Source organism: Cyanistes caeruleus, chromosome 15 (genome assembly GCF_971803275.1).
Source record: "Cyanistes caeruleus chromosome 15, bCyaCae1.hap1.1, whole genome shotgun sequence".
Taxonomy (NCBI): Eukaryota; Metazoa; Chordata; class Aves; order Passeriformes; family Paridae; genus Cyanistes; species Cyanistes caeruleus.
Genome location: NC_141715.1, coordinates 9,574,727 through 9,597,971, shown reverse-complemented (window position 1 = coordinate 9,597,971; position 23,245 = coordinate 9,574,727). Strand labels below are relative to the sequence as shown.

Below are 23,245 nucleotides of genomic sequence, written 5' to 3'. Positions count from 1 at the left end.
ATATATTCAAACAGTAACTCAGACTCCAGGTTTACACATGGCTTGTAGCTTTATCAAGAGCTGCAGTGGGTGGATGTCCTGAGGATGGCCATGCTGGTGGATGGGCTGGGGAAGCAGGGGGTTCATGTGTGTGTGGACCCACCAACCTTTGCTGCCCTCCAAGTCACATCCCTGTTTTTCTGGGAGCTGCTGTCCCAGAGAAACATGCATTCCTCCTGACAATCTGGGCAGGAGAAAAATATCAAAAGCATTAGTGTTACATAGTTATTAGTCAGGTCAGGGGGTGATGTTTATTATGAAAAACTCTGTGAGACGGGATTAACTATACACATTAAAAACCATCCAATACAAGGCATCTGGAAAAACAAGCTTCTTAACATGGAAAAGTACTGAGCTGTTTGTAAACATCCGCGAAGGGGCCATTGCCAGGGAGGGTGATTATATTTATCTGTGCCTGTCACGGGGCTCTGCCCGGGCTCTTTCCTGACTGTCCCAGGCACCAGGCCCCTGTCTTGGCTCTCTCACTTGCAGAGGTGACAGTTGTCCTCCCCTGTTCCTTGCCTGGGCAGCAGAGCCTGTGGGGCTAAAACCTGATGCTGACGTGCCCTGGGCATGGCTCTGCTCCACTGCGTTGCCTGAATGCAGAGGATGAACATTGGCAGCTGCCAACAGCTTCTTGCATCTGCAGTGATAGCAGTACCAATCTGGTGATTTTAATTAATCTCATTAGTGCTTGTTTGTCTCTTAACTTGTCTGCAAATGGAGCGTGGTGGCTGGTACCCGTCTCCCTGGGTCCCTGCAAGGAGCTGCTGGTCATGCTCCCCACCCTGGGAGCTGGAAGGAGGGAATGCTCTCTTAGGTTATCCCTGCCATGGATCTGAATCTGCAGCAGGGAATCAGATATGCCTGAAGGATGGATTTCTGCTTCTGTTAGTGGCACATGAGTGCAATCCTGCCTCCGGCTCTAGAACTACCGGGGATGTGAGCACAAGCCTTGCTGGTTTGACTGCAGTCATCAAGCCTCTCTCCTGTTTCTGACAGGGAACAGTTGTCAGTGTCTAAGGAGAGGCTCTAAGATCAAGGCAAGGGTGTAATGATAGTCGCTGGTTCTATCTGCCAGCTCCTGGCCATCAGCAGCCCGGGGACTCCCTTGGATGCTGCCTCTGAGTCACTGCCTTAGCTGCTATGTTAGTCATTCCCTCCAGAGCTATTTGAGATCCACAGTGCTCACCTGCTCTGCTGGAATACATTTTGGAGGGACAAAAGCCTGCTTTTTCTGTGCAGAACACCTGCCTGCCAGCCCCCCAGCCGTCCTTTCTCAGCTGAAGAGCCCTGCACAGTCTCAGCTGTGCTGTGCAGGTGCTCTCATCCCACCGGACATCCTTCTTGTCCTTCTCCCTCTCTCCAGACCTTTGGGAGGCAAGGGGACTGCAGCTGCAGGCAGGGCTCAGGATGAAGGGGAAGCCACAAATTTATACAATTTATATTATTTTCTGCTTGCCTTGTTTAGATACTACTTCCGTGTTTTGAAAGACACCTTTTTGTATCTCTTTAAAAGGATTTAACTCTTTTCCATTCTGAAAAGGAGTTCTTACTGCATTGGATCATGTTTTTTTCCTTCTCCATTGGGTGTATATAATGACCAGTGCAACGTGAATTTAGTTCTTGTACTCTTCCATGCTTGGAGAAGAGCTTTAATGGATGTGGCCAAACAAGACTGGACATGCTTTTATGGGGCTGGATGGGGAGAAAATCCCTCTCTGTTGAAAGGTTTGACTGCAGTTTGGCTTTGACTGCAGTTTGGCTTTGTCAGTTTTCCCTTGCCAGCATGGAGATAACAGATTAAAACCACTGTCTTCTGAATGCTGAGATGGGCTGGATAAAAATTCTCCTTGTTCCTATTTTGAGTTCTGTTGTTCATTTAACATCCAGCAGCTCATGAGGAAACAAGGCCAGATGAAGAGATAGGAGGCTGGCTCCCAAATGGACATGAGAGTTCAGAATTTCTTTCCTCACAGGCAGATAATACCTGGTTGCTCACACACTCCTGGCATAGCCACATTTCAAAACCTTGCTACTGAGTATCGACACTCCTCTTATTTGGAAAGGGCTGGGAAAACGTGATAGAACAGCAGGGATGTAGGACTGGGAGGTCCAGAGGGAAAGTGGGGTGAGGCAGCCAGGGCTGCACTGACAGAGGTGCCATCTCAAGCTGATATCAAGACAGTTTGTATAACCAAAACCTATTCTCAGGGGTCCCATTGTTCCTGTTGTTTTTTCTCTCTCTAAAAATCCTTGTGACTCATGAGCTATAACAAACAATTTTATGCTTGAGAGAGTGAAGGGCTAACAGAGCTGGCTGGAAATGAGGAGGGAGTCCTGCAAATGAGGCAGCTGGAGACTTCCCTGGTCCCAGTGTGGATGGAGGAGGGTGGTTATGGCTGGGGGTATGTGGGAATCTGCTGCCAGGACTGCAGTCAGGGAGGGAAGAAAGTGTTGAGCCAAAACCTGAAGAAAACTTGTTATCTCAGTGTCAGGAAGCAGCCCCACACCCTGCCTGGAGTGACCTGCTGCTGCCCCTGCTTGGGAGCAGCGCTTGGAGCACCCACCACCTCTGCTTGCTGTGGAGGGGACATCAGTGTGAGATTGTGTGTGGTGCTGTGCGTGTGAGGGTCATCACTGTCACACGTGGGTGTGAGGACATCAGGGAGGATTACAGGTCTGTTGAGTGATGGAGGGAGTGAATTCAAAGGTGAGATGCAGGCTGTGACCATGCTTTCTCGCCTCTCCTGCCCGCCCTCACCCTAGTGAGCACAGAGTTTTCTGCATGCACTTCATTTTGAGCTCTTCTCTTCTCTTTTCTCTTCTCTTCTCTTCTCTTCTCTTCTCTTCTCTTCTCTTCTCTTCTCTTCTCTTCTCTTCTCTTCTCTTCTCTTCTCTTCTCTTCTCTTCTCTTCTCTTCTCTTCTCTTCTCTTCTCTTCTCTTCTCTTCTCTCCTCGAGTCTCCTCTCTTCCATTGTGTACCACTGCTTTGCAGTGTGGAGTGCTTTGGAAGGAGTTCTTTTCACTAAAACTTTTTAGATTTTTAACTTTTAGGGACAGAGATGTTACTGTGCATTAAAAAAAGGCATCCTATCCTGGGACTTGAAGGAGGAGGGACTGAGCTTATTCCTCTGCCCCAAGAGCAAGGTCTGAAAGCTCCGAAGTCAGATGGGTGCAGATGCAGGGGAAAGTGTGTAAGAGAATTCCTGCCAGCTCAGTAAGCCTGGTGTGCAGAGACCTGGCCTGCTGGAGCCCATCTGTGTTGGGCTGAGCCACCTGGTCCCTCTGGATGTGTTTTCTCCTGGGCTGGTTTGCAGCAGGCGCCTGGAGTGCCCGTGCTGGGGGACGCCGAGGCCACGCCACCTCGGCAGGCGTGATGGGCTGTGCTGGATCTGGCACAGCAGTCCCTGGGCTGGCTGCTGCTTTAAAAGCTAATTAAACCCAGTGCTAGACGAGTGTTTCTTTTCATTTCGATTTAAAGCCTAAAACAGATCCAGCTCATTGGCTCTCACCCAGGAGCTGGTTTCATACAAGTGGAAAGTCATTACCACGGGATCCACGTTTGGTGTTTCTGGGTGGGTTATTTGGGGCAAAGGGGATATTTGGCAGGCTCAGACCTACAGTACAGTCACTGGAAAAGCCAAGTCCTTGACAGAGCACATGGAGTGGGAACTGGATGGCAGGGAGATCGTTGGGCATTTATAGGGGTTTGTGAGTGAATCACAGAGCCTAGAAATTGATGTGAGAATTGCATGGAAAGGTGATGAAGAGGCTCTCAGAGGGGCTGGATGGTGATGGGGCAGAGGCAGAGAAGGAGGAGAATGCTGGAAAGCAGCACAGCCTGGGAGTCCTTAGCTAAGGGAGGGATAGGGAGCAGCATTTCTGATGCCTCATGGCAGTGTCCATTGTCCTTCCTGTTGTGGCGAGGCACTGTGTGCCTTGGCATCTCCCAGGGGTACGTGTTTTTCCTGAGGTTGTCCAGGTGTTGGACAAATTGATGCTGGTCCATGGAGAGCTCACAGAGATGCCTCACAGCTGCCACAGGGCACAGGGAGAGGCTGCAGGGCTGTGTCCAGTGGGAGAAGTAGCAGATCCTCGCCAGGGTGGAACAGCTGATGTATAAGGTGCCAGGGGCTCAAGGAAGAGTCAAATCCAATCCTTGCCTTGCTGGTTTCTGCCATACCCACAGGAGCATCCTTCCAGTGCCAGCCAGATTCAAGTGACACATCAGGATGTGAATATCAGGGGATGTGAACATCTGAGGATGTTACATTTAATTAGCTCAGGGATTTTTTTTTTATTTTCTTTTTTTATTTTTGAGGGGTAAAAGCAATTCAGCTTTTGCTTCAAAATAGCAAATTTCAGAAACTGCAAAAATAGCGATGTATTGTTGGGGAGCACCATGGCTGTGGTGTCCCAGGGACTCCCCATGTTGCCAGACTGCCAGGACTGGCTGTACTGGTGAGTCAATAGGCTGGTGGGCTGCAAGGATGGGGAAGTAGTAGGGGTGGGTAATCCAGGCCTGTCTGGCATGTGAGATACAAGAGACATGAAGGATTTCTCCATGTTCCTTTCTTTGCTTGGAGTCTTAGGCTGCACAGCCACACCGACCCGGTGTGGACTCCGTGTCGGTTTCATTTGGAAATATGAAGGAAAAAATACCTTGGGATTTTGAAATTTCATGTTCTTTTTCCCCATCTTTAAAGCTGACAGTAACAAAGGGAGAGGCTGGCCCTGGGCACTGGTGTGATGCATCTCTGAGCATCACTAAACCTCCATGAGGTTCCTGAGCAAGCAGAGGTAATAAAGGAATGTCTTGGTTTGGCCTTTATCCTTAATGGCAGATTGATAGGCAGTAACTCAGATTCCATTCAGAGCTGAAAGGGAAGGACAGAGCCTGGCCAGGGCTGTGGTGGTGGTGGGGGGAGCGGGTGCAGGGCAGCAATCTGTCAGCTCCCACGGCCCAGGAGAAACAGTAAACACTCCTATTGAGGGAAAATTGCTTGTTTTCTGGTACCCAACTTTCTCTTCATCGCCAGGTCCTCAGTTCATCAGTGCCCAATTTATCCTTTATTTGGTTTTCATAAATAATTCAGAAGAGTTTGAGTAGAATAATTGAGTCTTTTCCCAACCCTAATCCCAGACAATTCAAAACAAAAAGACATTTAGATTACAATTTGAGCATATTAGCTGTTGGGAGATTTCCAGACAACTGATCTGCTTTCCTTTACAATTTCTGTGCTGTTCTATCATTTCTAAAGTGTTCTGCTTTGATAGTTAATAATTTGAGCATATCCAGTTCTTCATGAAAAGACAGAGGCGTCGCTGTGATAAAGTAGGGGCGCGTGTGCTGCCGTCGGATGGGTGAGCTTATCTGTTTTCCAAGAAGGACTAAATAAATGAAGTAGTGAGATTGCAAATCCAGCCTGTGATGCGCCTTATCTTCAGGGAAATAGATACAATCATGCTTATTTGGCTTAAAATTAAAACTAAGCTTCTGTGCTGATGCGAGCTGAAAAGCCAGAAGGGATGAATTTGGGGAAGACTTAAGGCAGGAGAACACGAGCCTGGGATCTGCACCATGCAGAGGGGAGAAATTGTACCGAGGGCTGGTCCCATTGCTGTGCAGGCTCCTCTGCCTCCCTCTTCATCAGTAGGTGGAGAGTGTTGGGCCAGGATTTTGACCCTGTTCCATGGGTTCCCAGCCCTGGTGTTACTCCAAAGAGACAGGGCTTGTCACCTCACTGCTGTCACCTGGTGCTGGCCTAGCAAAAGAAAATGGGGATCCTTTGCTTGGGGTGCATCTCTGGGGAGGCCACAGCTGCTGTGGGTGCCTGGAGAGGCCTCAGGGCAGGGTGATGATGTGTCTGGACCCTCCCAATGGTTGGTTGTTCCTGGAAAGGGCAGTCTCATGTTCTCCTCTGCTCTGGAGCTGGTTGCTGGGTCTGTGCACTGAGGTGAAAGCAGGAGCATGGTGCTATGCTGTCCTGCACTGCAGCACTGCCCTGAGCAGCTTCCTGGCAGAACTGGGGGTATTTGCCTGCATGAAAGAGGGATGCAATGCTCCTGCACCTCACAGCATCAAAGGAGGTGTCCTCAGGAGGGAGCAGGGCTGGCACAAAGCGGGGAGGGTGCTCACATATCAGCAGGATCCAGTGCAGGCCATTCAGAAAAGCTTTTGGGTCTCGTGCATCTTTGGAAACCATTCCTGCTTGGCTTTGCCCACAAACCCCAAGGGCATGTAGTGTTTCTTTGAAACAGTATTTTCTGTAACAGCATTGTGCTGTTGCCAGGGGAAGGCTAGATTGAATTAGGAAAAAGTTTTTGACTGTAAGGGTGGTTAAGCACTGCCACAGGTTGCCACGGGCAGTGGTGGAATCACCATTCCTGCAGGGAGTTAAAAAGACCATGTGGATTTGGCTCTTGGGGGCATGGTTTAGTGCTGAACTTGGCAGTGCTGGGTTGACAGTTGGACTTGATGATCTTGTAGGGCTTTTCCAACTTTAATAATTACGTAGTTCAATAATTGTATGGTGTTGTTGGCCAAGCAGGGAGATGGCACTGCCCCCCATGGTGGCCTCAGCCCTGTGTGGTTCAGGCACAGGGGAGCTCTGAGGAGTGAGGGATTACCCAGGTTCATGTTATCCTCACTGGAGCTGGGCACTGAAACTGGGTTAAGGGGATGTTGTTGACCCAGGCTGTGGCCTGTCAGCGCAGGGCTGTCAAGAGCAGTGTGTATTTCTACCCTTTATTTTAGAATATACTCTACAGTGAGATTCCTGTGCTTGTTTGGATACACAGACCCACACTACTGGAGGGACTATGATACCTCACATATCCCTTCTCATGTTTAATTAATGCCTGTCTTAATATTTTTTTTTTTAATTTCCCGCACTGGCAGTGTGTTAAAAGGTTACTGTGGTGTCTGTAACCATGTCTTTGTAGCACACAGAGACTTAAAGGACACTGATCTTTCCAAACTGAGCTGACTGTAATATATAGGCTGTTAATTATTGTTTGTTGAGGGCTGTTCCAAGGCTGTGTCTGACCAGCTCAAATCAGGTTGATATAGATGTAGCCAAAAATGTCTCCAAGCAGCTGCATCAGGAGGAAAGTACCAGTAAAATTCAGAGGTCCCAACATAGCAAAGGTTGTTTATATATTGTATTTAACTCTAATTGGGTTAGCAGCTGAGACTCTGAGGATTAAACAAACTGACCTAAATACTGGTCTCAGTGGTCTTAGTTAATGTCTAGTTTCCTGCATTTCAGTTGCTTTGGGTTCACAAATACTCTCCAAAGCGTGTTATCTTTGTATCAAAAAATGTAAAACTCTACTGTATTATTTCTTGTGATTCTGACAAAGCAATTCTTATTTGAAGAACAGACTATGAAGAGATTAAATAATATCTGAAGAAAACACCTGATCCATCCCAGCCTTGTGGAAGGAATGCAGAAGTAGGAGGGATGGAGTGAGATGGTGTCCAGGCAGGATTGCTGGCACTGGCAGTTATTATTCCAGCTAATAGCAGATGGTACAGAGGAGAAATCATCCATTTTCATTTACAATTTATTTTTATGCTGCAAGAGGCAGGATTGCTCGAATCATTGCTGTCAGGCAACCCTCTGGAAGGAAAACCTTACTTACCGTGAGGGATATTTTTAGAATGAGTTTTTAATCCTTGTGTATTGGGAGAAGATGCTGCAGGGCCAGGAGTGAGATGGAGAATGAGACCATTCACTGACTGAAGGACTGGAGGATTTTCCTCCAGGAGGGGACCAGGTTGGTCTCACAAGGGGTTTATTGAGTCAGGAAAAATCTGTGTTTGTGGATGTATAAGCAGCATCTAGATCACATTTTAGCTGGATAATTTCTGTCTTCAGCTTTTGCCTGTCCCTGTTCAGAACAAGGAGGTGATGTGATGGAGACATGAAGGTGCTTGGGGCAGTGAGGTGACCTGAAGGGGGACACAAAGGTGCTCAGGATGGTGAAGTGACGTGAGGAGGATATGAAGGGGCATTTTTCTGGGGCAAATGGCTCTGTGTTTCTTCATTCATGTCAAGAACATAATTTTCTTGTGGACTGTGAAGGCCAAATGTGGAAAAGCCCAGTTGCTGTACATCCCTTGGCATTTGGAGTAGATTTGTGTGGCTGTGCTGAAACCATCAATCCCCTAAGATAAAGCAGCCTGTTTCTTCAGTTTAAAACTAATTTTTGGTCTGCATCTTGTCCAAGCTCACACCCTGTGGCTGGATTTCCTGACTGCCCAGTATAGGGGACCTTGAAGGGGTTGCAGCTGCAGGGCTTGGGCTCTTGGCACTGCCTGGCTGGAGGGGAGTCCCTGCCATGTTCTCCTGCCCAAAACTTAGCCTGCAGGGGCTTAATTCGACACCCTGAAGCCACTCCACTGGTGATGCAGACGCCCCCTGTGCTGTCCCTTGGGGACAGTTTCCCAAGGACACCCTCCCTCAGCACGTGTGCCCAGCCTCTGCTAGACCTCTGCACTCAGTTTGGGTTTTTTCCTGGTGCAGGTTTTCCGGACGGATCTGATAACAGCAATGAAGATCCCTGACTCCTTCCAGCTGAGTCCTGATGAGTACTATGTCCTGGCTGATCCCTGGAGGCAGGAGTGGGAGAAGGGTGTCCAGGTGCCAGCGAGTGCCGAGGCCATCCCTGAACCTGTGGTCAGGTAAGTCAGCAGCGTCTCCTCCATCTGCTTCTGTCCATGGGGCTCCCTCTGCCTGGTGTCCTCTCTGTGGGCTTCCCTCTGCCTTGGTGGGGTGCACACCATCTCAGAGAGCACATAAAGGTGGTGCTCAGCATTCTGGGCTTGCACAGGGATGCAGGAGGACCTCCCCCCACATCCTGAAAGGTCCCTCTCGTGAGTGGCTTTTTTTGGGCAGTGGCCATCTGGGACAGCTCCTTGTTTGCTCTTGTCAAGATCTGATAAAATCAAAGGAAGGATAAAAAAATAACAGCAGAAAGCTGTGCAGAATGCCAGCCTCTGCCTGGCTGCTTGATGCTTCTCTGTTGAGGAGCATGTGGTTGTACTGCTGGTATTTTATGGTAGGGGAACAGGAATTGGCCCTTAAATTAAAAACTTCCCTCTTTACCATGTTTGTGCTGGAGACGTGCTGGGCATGCTGAGATTCAGGGCTTGGGAAAAGGAGCTCAGCAAACAGAGAAGCATCTCCCAGACCTTGTAGAGGTGACGTCTGTCAGCAGAGATCAGGGCTCATTAGCTATTTTAAAATAGGGAACTGAGTTTTAAAATAGACACTTAAACAGCTGCTCAGGCGAGAAGGAAACATGGGGGAGCTGCTACTCCCTTGACGTGTGCAGGGGATTATCCCAGGGCAGTGGCCAAAGCTGGGAGGGAAAGGTTGGTGCTGCCAGTGGGGGAATGGAAAAGGCTGGGAAGGGACCTGAAAACTTTCAGGATCAGACCCAAAATTCTCCCCCAGGGTTTACAGGAGCTTTGCATCTCTCGTGTGTTCCCTTTGTGCTGTGTGACACCGTGTGTGCATCCTGCAGGAACACGAAGATCATGCCAGGATGGTGCTGGGGCTGCTCATGGGAGCAGGGTGGCTGCAGGGGGATGTGTTTTGCCAAACGATTTGGGCACAGAGCAGAGGCTGGTGGAGGCTCTGCTTGTCCCACAGCAACAGCAGCTGCTGCTGCTGCAGCTGCCGACCCCGCTTCTGAAATAAACTTTTGTGTACGCTCCCCTTCCTCCCCCGGGGAAAACAGAGAAAGAAATGAAACTTTAATGAGTCTGAACACATCAAAAGGGAAGTTGTAAAGGGGGCTGTTGAGTTGATTTAATCCTTGGGAAAAAAAAAAAGGCAACAAAAAAAAAGAGAAGGGAAATAAAAAGCCTGTATGTGAAATATCTTTTTTTAGTTGTCTTTGATAGCTAACCACAGGCTGGCCTCACCAGTGCTCTGCTTCCCAGCTGAGGGCTCGTGCCGTGGCTATTTCCAGCTGAAAAGTGATAGCTTGGCACTGCCTGGGCTGGCAGTGCCCATGCAGAGCCAGCAGTGCTGCTTTCCAGCAGTGGGATTTGGCATCCCAGACCTCGCAGCCAGGGGCTTCTGGAGTGCCGGAAATGTGCCTCTGTGCTTGTCTCCAAGCCCCTGGATTTGGGGGTCCTGGAGCAGCTCTGCTGCATGTTTTCATACATGGATATTCCTAGATCAACACCTGGAACAGGTCATTCCCTCCCAGGTCCCCATCCCACTCTGTCCTACTCTGGCACCCCATCACTACAGCGATATTGGTTTCTGGAGAGAGACATCCTGGTGCTGCCCACTCACCTTGAGTGTGAAGTTTCACTTCCAGTGTCAGGTTATCCTCTGAAGAGTTTCCTAATTCTTGGGATTATTTTCCTTGTTTGATTATTCTCAAAATTGGCACATTTCCATAATCCTTGATGAATTGCCTTCTGAAATAGCTCCAGCTCTTTCTTCAGTACCTCAACATTGTTTTCAGTTCAAGCCTTGCTCTACAAAGAGTTTTATTTTTAAAGCAACAGTTATTAGAAAGAAATTCTTCCCTGTGAGGGTGGTGAGGTGCTGGCACAGGTTGCCCAGAGAAGCTGTGGCTGCATCTCTGTGAGAATGGCCAGGCCAGACAGGGCTTTGAGCAATCTGGTCTAGTGGAAGGTGTCCCTACCCATGGCAGGGTACAGGAACTAGATAACCCCTTCAAGGTCCTTTGGCAGTGCAAGCCAGTCCATAATTCTGAAATCTGAGCCATTTTCTATGACCTCTCAGAGGTACTCATTGCTGACTCCATCACTGCCAGCTAAGCCCAGGTGGATTTCTGCAGCCCCTCTAGTTTGTGTCATGCCCTGCTCATTGCAGGCTGCTCCTGGGCTGCTTTGGGATTGTGCTGCTTGCACACAGCTTCAGCTTCCTCTTCTTGCTTCTCCTGGTGCTCTGTCTTGCACTGTGTCTCAATTGCCTGAACATCTCTCTTTGCATGCTGGACAGCAGGCATGGCCTGGAGGGCTTTGTCCTCGGATAGACGCCTGCTTGGGATATTTTGCTTCCCCCAGTGTGATGGGAGTGAAATGAAGAGCTCATTTTACAGCAGTGTTAATGGCTACACCTGGTTTGTAGCCATGATGCACATCCCAGGGGGACAGGCAGTCAGACTGCCAGATTTTTTTTTAATCAGGACAGCATGCACACCAGAAGGCACAGCAGAGATGGTGTGCTCCTGCTGAGCAGCTCTCCCTACCAAAGCATCCCTGCCCTCAAGGTTTTCCCACTTGGGCCACTGATGTGAGAATGGGAGGTGGAAAGGGCAGTGCTGGACTGCCAGGGACAGTGCAGATTGCAGTCATTTTGCTGTCTCCAGGGTTAGACAGCTTCTTGCGTCTTGCCCTGTTCTGGAGAAATGTCAAATGTTTTTTCACAAGAGATGACTCTATCTCATCCGCCTTAAGAGAGCAGCCTTGAAAGTCCTTGCAACTCCATTTACCTTCCCTGTTTTATTACTTTAATTCATCCCAGTCTCCATCTCAGGAGCAGGCACCTTGCTGGTCCTGCCTGAGCTGCTGCTTTTGCCCCCCACCCTGTGGCTGCTGCTCCATGGCCTCGGCACTGCTTTCCTCCTTTTCCTCCTTTGCTTCCAAACTTTCCTTTTACCACACGCAAAAAATTTCATCTAAACCAAACATCCTGTCTGTGTTGGGTGTAGACTATCCAAATTCCTTTAATCTGCTGAAAAAAGTCCCAGCATTGATGTTTTTTGTAGACTGGAAATGTGGAGCCCAGCGGCTGATGCTCTTTCTCGCTGTCAGCGCTCTGCTTTCCCCCTTCTCAGAGGTGTAACAGAGCATCCTGCCCTTAGGGAGGGATGCCTGTGCTGATCCAGTCCTGATGTTGTCACTTCTGACAGCCACTTCCATGTGAAATTCCTAGGGGGAGGTGGGGGGGCTGGGGAGAAGACACTAGAGCTCTGGGAGCTGGCAAGCAGACAAGCACTGCCTGCAAAATAATCGCCAGCCCATCGTGCTGCTGCTCAGGAGTTGGCTCCTGGGCTGAGCCATCAGCAGCCAGTGGATTGTGCTGTGGGGTGTGCAGGAGCTGCTGCCCACTCCAGGGATGGATCTTGTCCTCCAAAGGCTGCTGTGCACGCAGCCGCTGCTGCTCTTTTCATCTCCTGCCTGGCTGCTTGGAAACCGGCTCCCCCTGCCCATGCCCTGCCTCTAGGTTTTGTGCCTCCAAAGCTGAAAATTAGATTTTTAAAACATTTTGTTTTACTGGAGCTGTAAAATGCCAAAAGCTGGGGGTGAGGCAGGAGGCAAGAGCTGTATTTTAAGGAATGCTTTCCCCAGAAAGCAGCTGTCTCAAAATGCGTCCGCTAAGAGCCACCTTAAACTCGAGGGTCCTTTCTGGGTTAGCACAAATTGCTGTGCAGTTGTGAGGAAAGCAAGGAGGGAAGAGGTGCAGCATATCTTGGCTTGCTGTCCCAGGAGGATGCTGCTGGCAGCCACCTGGATGCTGGGGTCATCAGAGGCAGTGCAGGAGATCAGCTGTTTCCTCTCCACAATCACTTCTGGCTCATGGCTATTTAAAAGAGTTTTATATTGTATCCGACACAACTGAGAATTGCCTGGAGCTTGAGGGGCTCCAGTGTGGCCATAAAAGCCACTTCCAGTCAGATGGGAGCTATCAGAGGAGTGAGGAAGGGCAGTTTTCCCTTCCAACAGGCAGGCTGGCATCCCCTGCCCGTGTGTCTCCTGGTCACCCAACTGTGATGTGGGTGGTGCTGACACTGCATCCCAGTGGTACTGTGTATTCCACCTCTGCTAGAGCCCATAGTGCAAGGATCTCCACTGGCTTTCTTGAACCACAGCTGAGCCTAACAGAGCCCCCATGTGAGCTCTGCAGTTATTTTACAGTTGTGTCAACAGAGGCACAGACATTTCCAGCATGAGGAGAGACAGATTCGAGGTCCCACTCTGGTGTGGGGTGTATTTGGGTGTTGGATGCAAAGTTGGCTCATCTCAGTACAGCTTCAGGATTAAACAAGGTGAAGTAAGGGTAAGTTATCAGCAGTTTGGGAGCATCAGGGCTTTGGGTACCTCTCCAGTTGTAAATGGGTAGATGTTTCCTATGAGCTTCATATTCCCAGAGTCACACTATAATAAAAGGGACATGGACTTTGCTGGTTGATATGGGTAGGAGGCTGTGAAGCTATTTTTGAGCACTGGGTGTGCCAGGACCTGACCTGGGCTTGTCCCTTCCTGCTGGTGGCGATGCTGGCAGCGTGTTGAGCTTGCACAGTGGAGCATCACTTTGTAAAGCAGCAGCACCTATGTGGGATTTTATGCACCTGTGCAGGTTTTATTTCCTCCTTTATTTAATGATTTAATGTTCTTGGCATGTGGCTCCTTCCCTAGGCTGACAGGGATGCAAGCAGGATGTCAAGGTGGCTCTTGGATCTCACATTAGGCCACATTAGTGTGTGCTGTAGATTCTGTTTCCTGTGAATTTGCACACAGCGGGAGGACGAGCAGGAAGGCTGCTTCTTGCTGGCAGGCTTCCCAGATATTCTTGGCATTGCAGATCTATACTTGCATCGTCGCTGTGGCCCTGTTTTAACAGAAAACAGAAAGTGCTGTGGTAACAGGAAGGCACAACCTTGGTGAGTACCAGCTCGGCGATGGCGGCAGCACCAGCGCAAACGCCGTCTGCCACTTCGGCACGGGGGCTGTGTCCCTGTCCTGTCCTGTCCCATCCTGTCCTGTCCTCCTCCCTCAGTCCCCTCTGCCCTTCCCTAATGGCCACAGGTCAAGCAGCTCCTTGCTGTGCTCATGGAACACATCCAGCTGGTGCAGGGCTGGCTGGGTCCCGGTGGTGTGGTGCAGCCCAGCCTGTGTTCATCTCCTCTGAGCTGTGTTGTTCTTTACTGGACTCCCATGAGGAGCTGCCCCCACGTCTCCAGGAGTTCCAGCAGCTCTTTCCAGGGATATGTAGTTGCTGGCAGGTTGTGGCTTTGCGATAGCAGTGCAATTGGAAGAGGAGGCAGGCAGAGCAGGTCTGTCTGTGGGAAGCAGTGCTGGAGTTGAGTGTACTGAGGCGGGGAGAAGAATGAACTGGTGCACCAGCAGTGGGTGTAGGACTGGGACACATCCCTGCCCCCACCTTGCAGTGAAAAGACATCACAGCTCCTCCTCACGGGGCTGGGTGCTGCACCCAGAACACCCAGCGCTGTGAGGGAGCAATTCCAGCAAAGGGAGAAAATCCCTCCAGGAGCAGTCTCTGCTGCAATGTGGAGCACGGTAGCCTGAGGAAAGGTGGCCAGGCTGGCCTGGCAGCAGGGTGGCATGATGCAGATGTCCCAGCTATGCCTGGACGTCACCTCTCCCTGTCCCTGGGGAGTGCTGGCTGGCAGCCAGGCTGAATCCTTGCAGCTCCCAGCCCAGGGAGGGCTTCCCGAGGCTGTGTTCTCAGTGTGTACTCGATGAACCAGCACACTTTGTTCTCGAGTGGTGAGATTGGACTTCCTTTCTTCGGTCGGCGACGCAGGCTGGCTGTTGACTCATCAGCTGCTTCCCTTGGGCTTTGCTGCAGAAGGGGCAGGCAGGATTCTGCAGCAGTTTGAGTAGCTTCTGGAGCAGAGCTTTTTTTTTTTTGTAACATAATCCTTTTTTTTTTTTTTTCTTATTTTTCCCTGTTATTTTTTTTTTCCCTTCCCTCCAGCTCATCATGAAAAATGTGTGAGCTTGGAGCTTGCAGATGGCATGCTGGCGATTTTACAAAGGGCTATTTCTTGGGTTGGTTATCCCCATTCTGTGGCTGCCTGCCCTTAAGTATGCCTGTGTTCTGGTATGCTCCAGAAATACGTGTACACTTCCCTCAGAGACTGTGCTCTGATCAAAAGAAGTGAAAATCCCAGTTGCACTAGACTTAAATGTTTTGATCACAAGCCCTGGGCCATGTGTGGGGAGAGGAAGGCTCCCTGCCTGCCCATTCCTGGGGACCCTCACAGCTGGCTGTGGTGAGTATGGGCTGGCCAGTGGCACTGATCCAGGACTGCAAAATAATCCTAGTGATGTGACATCAGTGAGTTTTGTCTCCAGCTTTGCCAGTGGGAGAGGAAGGTTTCCAGTCAGATCTGCTCAGGCAACCCTTGTCTCTGGGGAGAGATGGGCTGTGCACAGGGTGGTCTGTCCTGCCAGTGCTTCAGGTACCTGGTTTGGGATGGGATGAATCAGAGGCAGCAGAGGGTCTGGGCCATGCAGAAGGTGGTGCTGGTGCTGCAGAAGGTGGTGCTGGTGCTGCAGAAGGTTGTTGGCTCGCGCCCACTGCCTGCGACTGCTTTGCAAAGGAGTAAGTGTGATTTACTCTGCCTGTTACTTGTCATCGTTTCTGGTTTACTCTCTGCTTGACAAGTTCTTGTGTGGGCTTTCAGCAAGTCCTCACCTTTATTAGTTTGCTATGGGAAATGTGTTAATCCAGCCTGTTCTTACCTCATTCTGAGCCACTTGGACTTTTATTTTGAATGTTTGCTAATCCTCCCAGTGGATGCCTGTGGTTTATACTGGATCAAGCACACAGAAAGTCAAGTGTACTTCAGCAGCAAATGTATAGAATGAGAGAGCTTTATTTCCTGCTGCTCTGTAACAAGGTTTACAGCCCTTGGGACTGACTCTGGTTTGGTACAGCCTTGGGAGCCTCCCCATCTCACTCCATTGCCTCTGCTCTCCATCCAGAACCATGCATTTAGTGTGTAGCCAGGCAAACCCCAGCAGCTCTGATTGCTGGGCTTGCAACCGCAGCACTAATGAAATCACCTCTTAGTGATTTAGTGCACCTTGGGTCCCCTTTGAACAGTGCAAGGAACTATTACTTCTGAGTGCTCTCCAGAGTGATGGGAGGAGCGGGATAGCCCAGCAGCAGGAATAGCTGCTCAGTTCTTGGTGTTGCTATGGGTAATCCCGTTGAATTTACGTGAAGTGTTGCTGGAAAGTGAACATCACTGTGTTGCCAGGACCTTGGGGAGGTGGAAGAGAGCTGGTGGGTGGTTTCTTTCAGTGCATTTGGAGAAGACCTAGAAAATCTGATCTAGTTGAAGGTGTTCCTGCTGGTGGCATGGGACTTGGATTAGGTGACCTTTAAAAGTCCCTTCCAATTCAAACCATTCTGGGGTTTCATGAAGTGCATGGGACTTGGTGGCATGGACTTGGATTAGGTGACCTTTAAAAGTCCCTTCCAATTCAAACCATTCTGGGGTTTCATGAAGTGCACCCAAACAAGCCTAGCTGCACGTGGATGGTGAAAGAGGCAGATGGATCCCTCCTTGTTTTCTGGGATGGGCTGTGTGCTGCCTTGAGTGATTCAGTGTCAGAACTCTTCTCACGTGTTTCAGGATTCAGCGTTAGTTCAGTGATCCAGAACACATTAAAAGAGTCTGGATGCTGCCTTTTCAAATTCCTCAAAGCTTTGCTTTCACTGGGCTGGATTTCTTTAAGGAGACCCATGCAAAGACACTGTGCTGGTGGATGGGAATTGTCATCTTGTGCCTGTGTCTGTGTTTTGAGCTTTCCCATACTCAGCTCTGTAAGTGTCAGGAGGATTTGTCCAGTTCTTGATCTGCCATGGCTCATGCTAAGAGCATGGCAGGTGCAGAGCTGCCACCATTGCTCATGTCTTCTGTTTCTGGTTTCCATCAGTAGGTGGATACAAAGGCAAGTGGAGCTGTTTGCATTACTGAAGCAATTATGGAAACATTATCTGGCTGGGAAAATTAATTCCAGATGCTTTAATGTTAGTAGCTTGGCTTAAGTTACATAAAGAAGCAACATACTTTTTGTCTTTTTATATCCAGAAAACACACACTCAAGTGTCCGTGGCTTCTCTAGTAGCAATTCCAAGACATACATTGCTTAAATGGAAGTGAGCAGAATACTGGCAGCCTGCAGGCGGGGTCTGGAGAAGGTTGCTGTGTGACATGGGTCCCTGAAGGGCCACCAGGTGGGTCAGTGATGCTCTGGGACAAGGGGGAAAGCAACACCTGTGGGTGCTGGGGCTGGCTCTGCCCTGCTTGCCTTCAGGGAGAAGGTGCTGTGTGAGCATCCTCTGCAGCTGCCCTGGAACTGGAGGCTCCTGCATTTTGTTGTGTTTCAGAGCCAGAAGAGCAGCACAGTCTGTGTCCCCTCCCAGCAGCAGTCCCCCTGCTGCCTTCAGCACCACTTCTGGAGCTGAATAGCACAGAAGGAAAAGGGGGAAAGGAATATGGAGAAGATCCTTGCACAGCATCAGAAATTATGTGTATATTTTGCTCTCAGCCCAGACACTGCTTTTGTCTAGTCAACCAGAAAAACATCTGCGTTTTGTTGTTCCAATCAGCCCACCAGCAAACCACTGCCCAGCCATTGCTGTGTCCCTGCAGCTGTGGTTTTCCTCTGACAGAAGTTGTGGAGATGAGCCCAGCTGTGCTATGGTGCTCTCCTCTGCCTTGGGAAAGCAGTCACTGCTCTGCACCTGAATTCTTCTGTAGCAGGTCCCTACTCCCATCTACATCAAAATGATTCTCTGGGCACTGAATCAGACTTGCAACTTAAATAATTCATTTGTTGAGCTAAATCTCTGTGAGATTTAGGCTGGAATATAAACATGAGAAAGACAGGGACATCAGCATTGGTCTTTCTCTAGTCTGCTGGGTATCAGGCTTTTTATGTGGTGATAAACAGCTCAGAAATGGAATTGGAAAAGCTGTCTGGGTTTCACAAGATGGCTGTTTAGTGCCTCCTGTTCACTTGTTTTCCTCTTTTTATCACATCAAAGAAGAGTGAATCACTTTCTCCTTAGAGGATTGTGTTATTCCAGGGGCCTGGATGGACCCACTATGGTTACAGGTTGTTACAGAAGGAGATTTCAGATGGAGGGGGAGCAACTAAGCATTTTTCTTACTGCACCTGCTAATTGTAGTTGGGAGCCTCAGCTGTATTTCTGTAAAACTTCCAGAACCTGCCTATGTAAATCCTAAACTACCAGCAGCTCAGGAGGGGCCACTCTACTCCATCCTTAATGTTCTGCACAGAAATGGGATTGTCACAGGGGGATTTCCAAGCCCAAAGAGAGAGCCTTTGGATGGTCCAGGAGCTGAAAGGAGTTTGATGTGCTGGCAGCGAGGCTGTGCCCTGCAGAGTTGTGCTGCTCACAGATCAGACACTCCCGATGGCTGGGGATGTGTTAAAAGCTGATAATGAAAATTTCTAATATTCACTGACCAGCGCTGAGCGTCAGAATTCAGCTGGGAGGGACAATGGCGGCAGCTGAAGGGATGGTGGGCGTCGCTGTGCCGCTCTGTCCTGGGCTGGTCCCTGCCTGGCAGAGCACAGCAGAATCCCTGAGACTCGCCGAGGTCCCTGACGCATCCTGTGGTCCCTGACGCATCTCCAGCGCAGGAGGATGGGGAGTGCAGCCTGCACAGCCACCCAGGCATTACGTCACCTGGAGCTGCACTCACTGGCTGCTGGTACCCGAGGGCAGGACGCTGCTGCAAGCAGCATTAACCCCTTCCTGAACAGCCTCAGTGCCACAAAGGCACCTCTGCAGAGCTGAGCATCAGCCACAGATGTCTGTGCGGTCAGGAGGGGTGTTTTGGGCACAGCTGCTCCTGTTACCAGAGCTTGGTGGATCCTTCTGGGGCCAAATTCAGCTGCTCTGTTCTCTCAGTGCAGCGGCAAAAAGCGAAACGGAGCTTCATGGCTGAACTACACATGTAACTGCCTGTGCAGGTTTTTGGGACGAGCACTTAAAGGAAGGGTTAGGTTATAGCAAAGGGCAGTGCCAGCCCAGCCACCCACTGTGGCAGTGGGGACAAACTGCACAGTGGCACTGAGCTGCTTGCTCAAGCATGGATGTACACAGGAAGGGTTGATGCTAAGTTCCCTCAATCAACCATTTTTGCTAGGAATGTGCTTGTTACAGCCCCTGCCATGAAGATAGCCTACAAATGGTGCAAAACGGGTGGCAGAGCAGGCCATCAGCCATCACAGATTCCTCTTCCTGTGGCTGCTCTGTTGATGTATGTATGATGAATTTTCATGGATTTTCAGAAGCTGTTGCCAAATCTTGAGGGGGTTTTGGCTCCAGCAGCCAATAAGGAAATACTGCAAATCGTTTATTTTCTGCACAAAGTGGTCCCAGCAGTGCCATCTCATTCTGCTCAGGTTCTTGTTTGTTTTAAAATAAAAGGGTTTGGTGACAGAGGCCTGTTGAGATACACTGTCACCGCTCTCCTCCCTCTCTGGGACCAGCTGCCTCCAGCCCTCTCTTCTCCATCCACAGGAGGGTGTGTTGACAGACTCTGAGTACCTGTGGTCCTCCCTGCAGGGTCCAGGGGCTCTGGTCTCAGGTGGCTTATGCCAGGGGTGACAGCAGGGTGCCCATAGGGCTCTGAACTCTCTGTGCTGGTGACCAGGGTGCTCCAGATGTTACCTGGAAAATCTTCAGCCAAGGAGAGTAGGGGTGAAGTGTACAGGTACCTGTTAGCACCAACACCTGGATCCTAAAGACACTTCTAGGCTCATCCAGCTGGTCAGGCCAGCTTGCTCACAGGTCTGAACATCAGGCCAGTTAATTTAAAACCTAAACATATATTATCTTCTTGGCATTCTCTTTCATCTTTGAACCCTGCTTTGGGAGTATGGTGTTTGGCTCATGGTTTTATAGCCTTTACTAGAAGCCATAAAAATGCAAGAAGTAGGAGTAACATGGTCAGTAAATCTGGGTGTGGGTATGCTGAGGGTCACAAACCCTTGTGTGTGGGTTGTGGCTCATTATTGTGACCATCCACCAATATCTCCAACCCCATCCTTCACCCTTATACCCCCAGGCACTTATTCTAACTTAAATTCTGCTCTGCTGTTGAGAGGCAATAGCATCTATAAAATCTGCTAGCTTAAGTTCATAAGAAAAGGGGGCATCTGGTCCAAATGGCCTGCTAGATGCTATTTTAATAAACAGAAAGTGAAAATCATCCCTTTAAATTGCCCTTTTAAAGCTGTTGTGTGCCACAGGAGAATTCCCACATAAGCAGAGCTGGCAGCAGGAGCAGTATCAGCATTGACTGGAGGTTGCTGGCAGAGCTATCTTTCCACTGACTTTCCTAAGCTGACTTATTTATGGACATTAGACAAGACTAATTTAGAGTAGAATGGAGGTAAAGAAAAGATGACTGACTACAGCCTTTGTTGTAATAAAATTAAGTATTTTTAAATGAGAAACACTATGCAGGATTAATTATTTCTATCTGATATATTAAATGGGAGCATACAGAAAAAAACGCCTTCTCCCTTCAGCCAAGTGAAGCATTCAGTTTACAGAGATGAATAACCATGGGAATTTGCTGAGTATATTTTATTACTGTGTAATCTTCTCCAGGGATAGATGTGATCCTCAAGAGTGTTGGGGTCCACTTACTCCTTTTCTTCAAGTGCCCTTGAGACACACTTTCAGACTAACGGCCTCAGGTTTGTTGTGATTTTCAGGTTGATCCAAATTTTCAGCCCTTTGTTTAAATGAGCTTTTGACTGATACAGGATTTTAAAAAAATGTGTTGTCTCTGGCTGGCTGGATAAATAAAGGAGTAAATGCTCCCCCTGTGTAATTTAGCTTCTGTGAATGGTCTGGCTCTTGGTGGAGGCTTTGCCTCTGTGGTTCTTTGCCGTGATGGTGCAGGGAATTTGGGTGGGTTGGTGGCTCGTGTGCAGACTCCTCATCACCCAGCCTGGGTATTTCTTTGTCTGGTGAGCAGCTGTTTGGAAATATGGTTTCACAATGGATTAAGACTTGTCCCTGAGCAAAAGGGGAGCCCTGATGATGTCCCCAGCTCTAGGAGCCCAGCAGGAGATGGATAGACACCGGTGAGGGCAGCCTCTGTGCTTTGTTCCCTTTTTCTTGCTATGTCTCCACTGCAGTGTTTGGACAGCACAAAGCTTGCAGCTTTCTGGGCTCCAGTTTCTTGAAGCTGTTGGAGATGAGGAAGGGTGCCCAGCTTTCTGTATTGCTGTGAGGCAGGGCATGGTGTTTCCCCAGGGAGTGCTCTCTTGTCTTAAACTGTAGGATCTCCTCCTTCCAAAGTTCCTCTTAGCCTAAGGCACTGTTTCTGTAGTCACTGATCTTTATATCTCAACACCAGGAAGCCCTTTGCAGGTGTGTTAGCATGTGTCAGGAAGGAGTGGGCTGCTTTTTAGGAACGTGATTTTATCCACCAAAGCAAATCCAGGAGTCAGGGGGAGGCTCTGCACCTCTGGGCATTTCATCCTGCTTGGTCTTCCCAGAAGCTTGGGATGCCCCATGTGAGCCTCAGCATCTGGCAGCCTCCAGCTCCCCTCAGGGTGGGAGGAATGTTCATGGGAACTGGCACAGGCTGTCTTAGGGTTTGCTGAATTGTTTTCAAGCCATAAAACCCTTGTGTTTAACTGAGTGCTCCAGATGAGTCAGGGTGTTTATCTGGACCAGGCTTCCAGCAGGTCTTCATAGGGTTATACAAGCTTCTCACTGTATAAAAAATAATTTAGCAGCTATTTCAGTTTCTTCATTTCTGACCTTTTCAGTTTTCTGGTATTTGAAATGGTGAGAAAATGGCACAAACATGTCCCAGCATCCCCAAGCCTGAATTAACTCCAGGGGATCCCAGCCCATGCTGCCAGATCACCATGGGGTTATGGGGAGGAAACTCAAAGTTTAGTGATCCTCTTAAGAAGATACTTTCCATATTAATACTTATTCCTTGTAGGAAAGTGGCTGCTGAGTGCTGCAGCACCTGATCATCCCCCCCTGATCCCTGTGTTCCCAGATGGGGAGAGGCACCTGCCAGCACTGCACTGGCGTGTTTCAAACCTTTTAACAGAGTGATGGGTGAGCTTGTTAAATGTTTGTATCTTCATTACCTTGATCTTCATCGTCAGTGGCGTGGTCAGAGGCAAAATACCACTCTGTAAGTGCCAGTTCCCATTAAACCAAAGCAAGCTGCAGTTAATTACAGTGTCAGAAAAAGCTGGACAGGGATGCTGGTGGAGCTGTTGACATCTGTGAGTCCCCAAGCTCCCTGTGATCTCTGCATCACCAGGGACTGTGCAAAGCCAGGACCTGAGAGTCTAAACATGCATCCAGGATTTGGGGGGGCAGTGGGGAGGGTTTGGGAGCGTGACTGGCTGGGGAGGCAGACTCAAGGGGAGAGTCACTTGTCTCCTGTCTCTGAGCATCAGGTTCAGCAAAACTTCTCCATAAGATGTCTGCAGAAAGGAGGTGGAGGCTGTGTGCCCAGGCTCAGGCAGGTGCTGTGTCCCACACACCACTCTTGGTGGGCAGTATCATATGCACTGTGTGAGACAGATAACCCCAAGGGATTGCTCCAGTCACATCAACATCCTTATCACACCCAGTGCATTTCAGTGCTGTCAATACAGTAAATGACCCGTTCAGGATACTCCTTTGGTACATACACAGAGCATAAATCTTTGCAATTTTATGCTGGGGTAAAAATAGCAGCTTTTTCCTCCTGCCATCCCGAGCCTCCATGGCTGGCTCGGTGTCAGAGCATCACCTGTTGCAGGGACTGTGCAGCGAGCATCTTGTGTAATTCAGCTTTATGAAGGCTTATGGCCCTGACCTCATGCCTGCTCAGGCAGCTCTTCCCAACAGAAGCATTCATTTTGGGTGGAGGATTGGTTTTTTTTTCTCTCCCATAACAAGGCTGTGCCCAGCCTGGCTGCTCCCACACTAAGGTTCTCTTTCTGTGCAGGGATGATCTGGACTTGGGCTCATGGGAAGAAGAGGTTCAGTTTGACATGAACCAATGCACATTGCAGCAGCAACTGCTGCTTTATGTTTTTGTTACTAGCATCTTCCAGTGGCTAAAGGGATTACAAGAAAGGCTAGACAGGCACTTCTAGATGGGTATGTAGTGACTAGACAGGAGGGAGTAGCTTTGAACTGACAGAGAGCAGATTTAGATTAGATATTAGGGAGAAATTCTTCCCTGTGAGAGTGATGAGGCCCTGCACAGGTTGCCCAGAGAAGCTGTTGACTGCCCCATCCCTGGAAGTGTCCAGGGCCAGGCTGGATGGGGCTTGGAGCAACCTGGGATAGTGGAAGTTGTCCCTGCCTATGGCAGGGAGGGTTGGAACTGGATGATCTTCTCCAAACCCAAGACTCCCTCCAAACCCATCTAT

The 23,245-nt window shown here is 49.4% G+C and overlaps 1 protein-coding gene across 6 annotated transcripts in view; it reads left to right on the top strand.

Annotated features, from left to right (window-relative positions):
* JADE2 (jade family PHD finger 2) overlaps positions 1-23,245 on the top strand; it is a 70,918-nt gene that overhangs the window by 12,815 nt on the left and 34,858 nt on the right. For all 6 annotated transcript variants that reach the window (XM_086851532.1, XM_086851536.1, XM_086851531.1 and 3 more), the window contains exon 4: positions 8,574-8,731. In XM_086851532.1, coding sequence (XP_086707658.1) covers positions 8,574-8,731 — 158 coding nt within the window. The remainder of the gene's footprint in view (positions 1-8,573; positions 8,732-23,245) is intronic.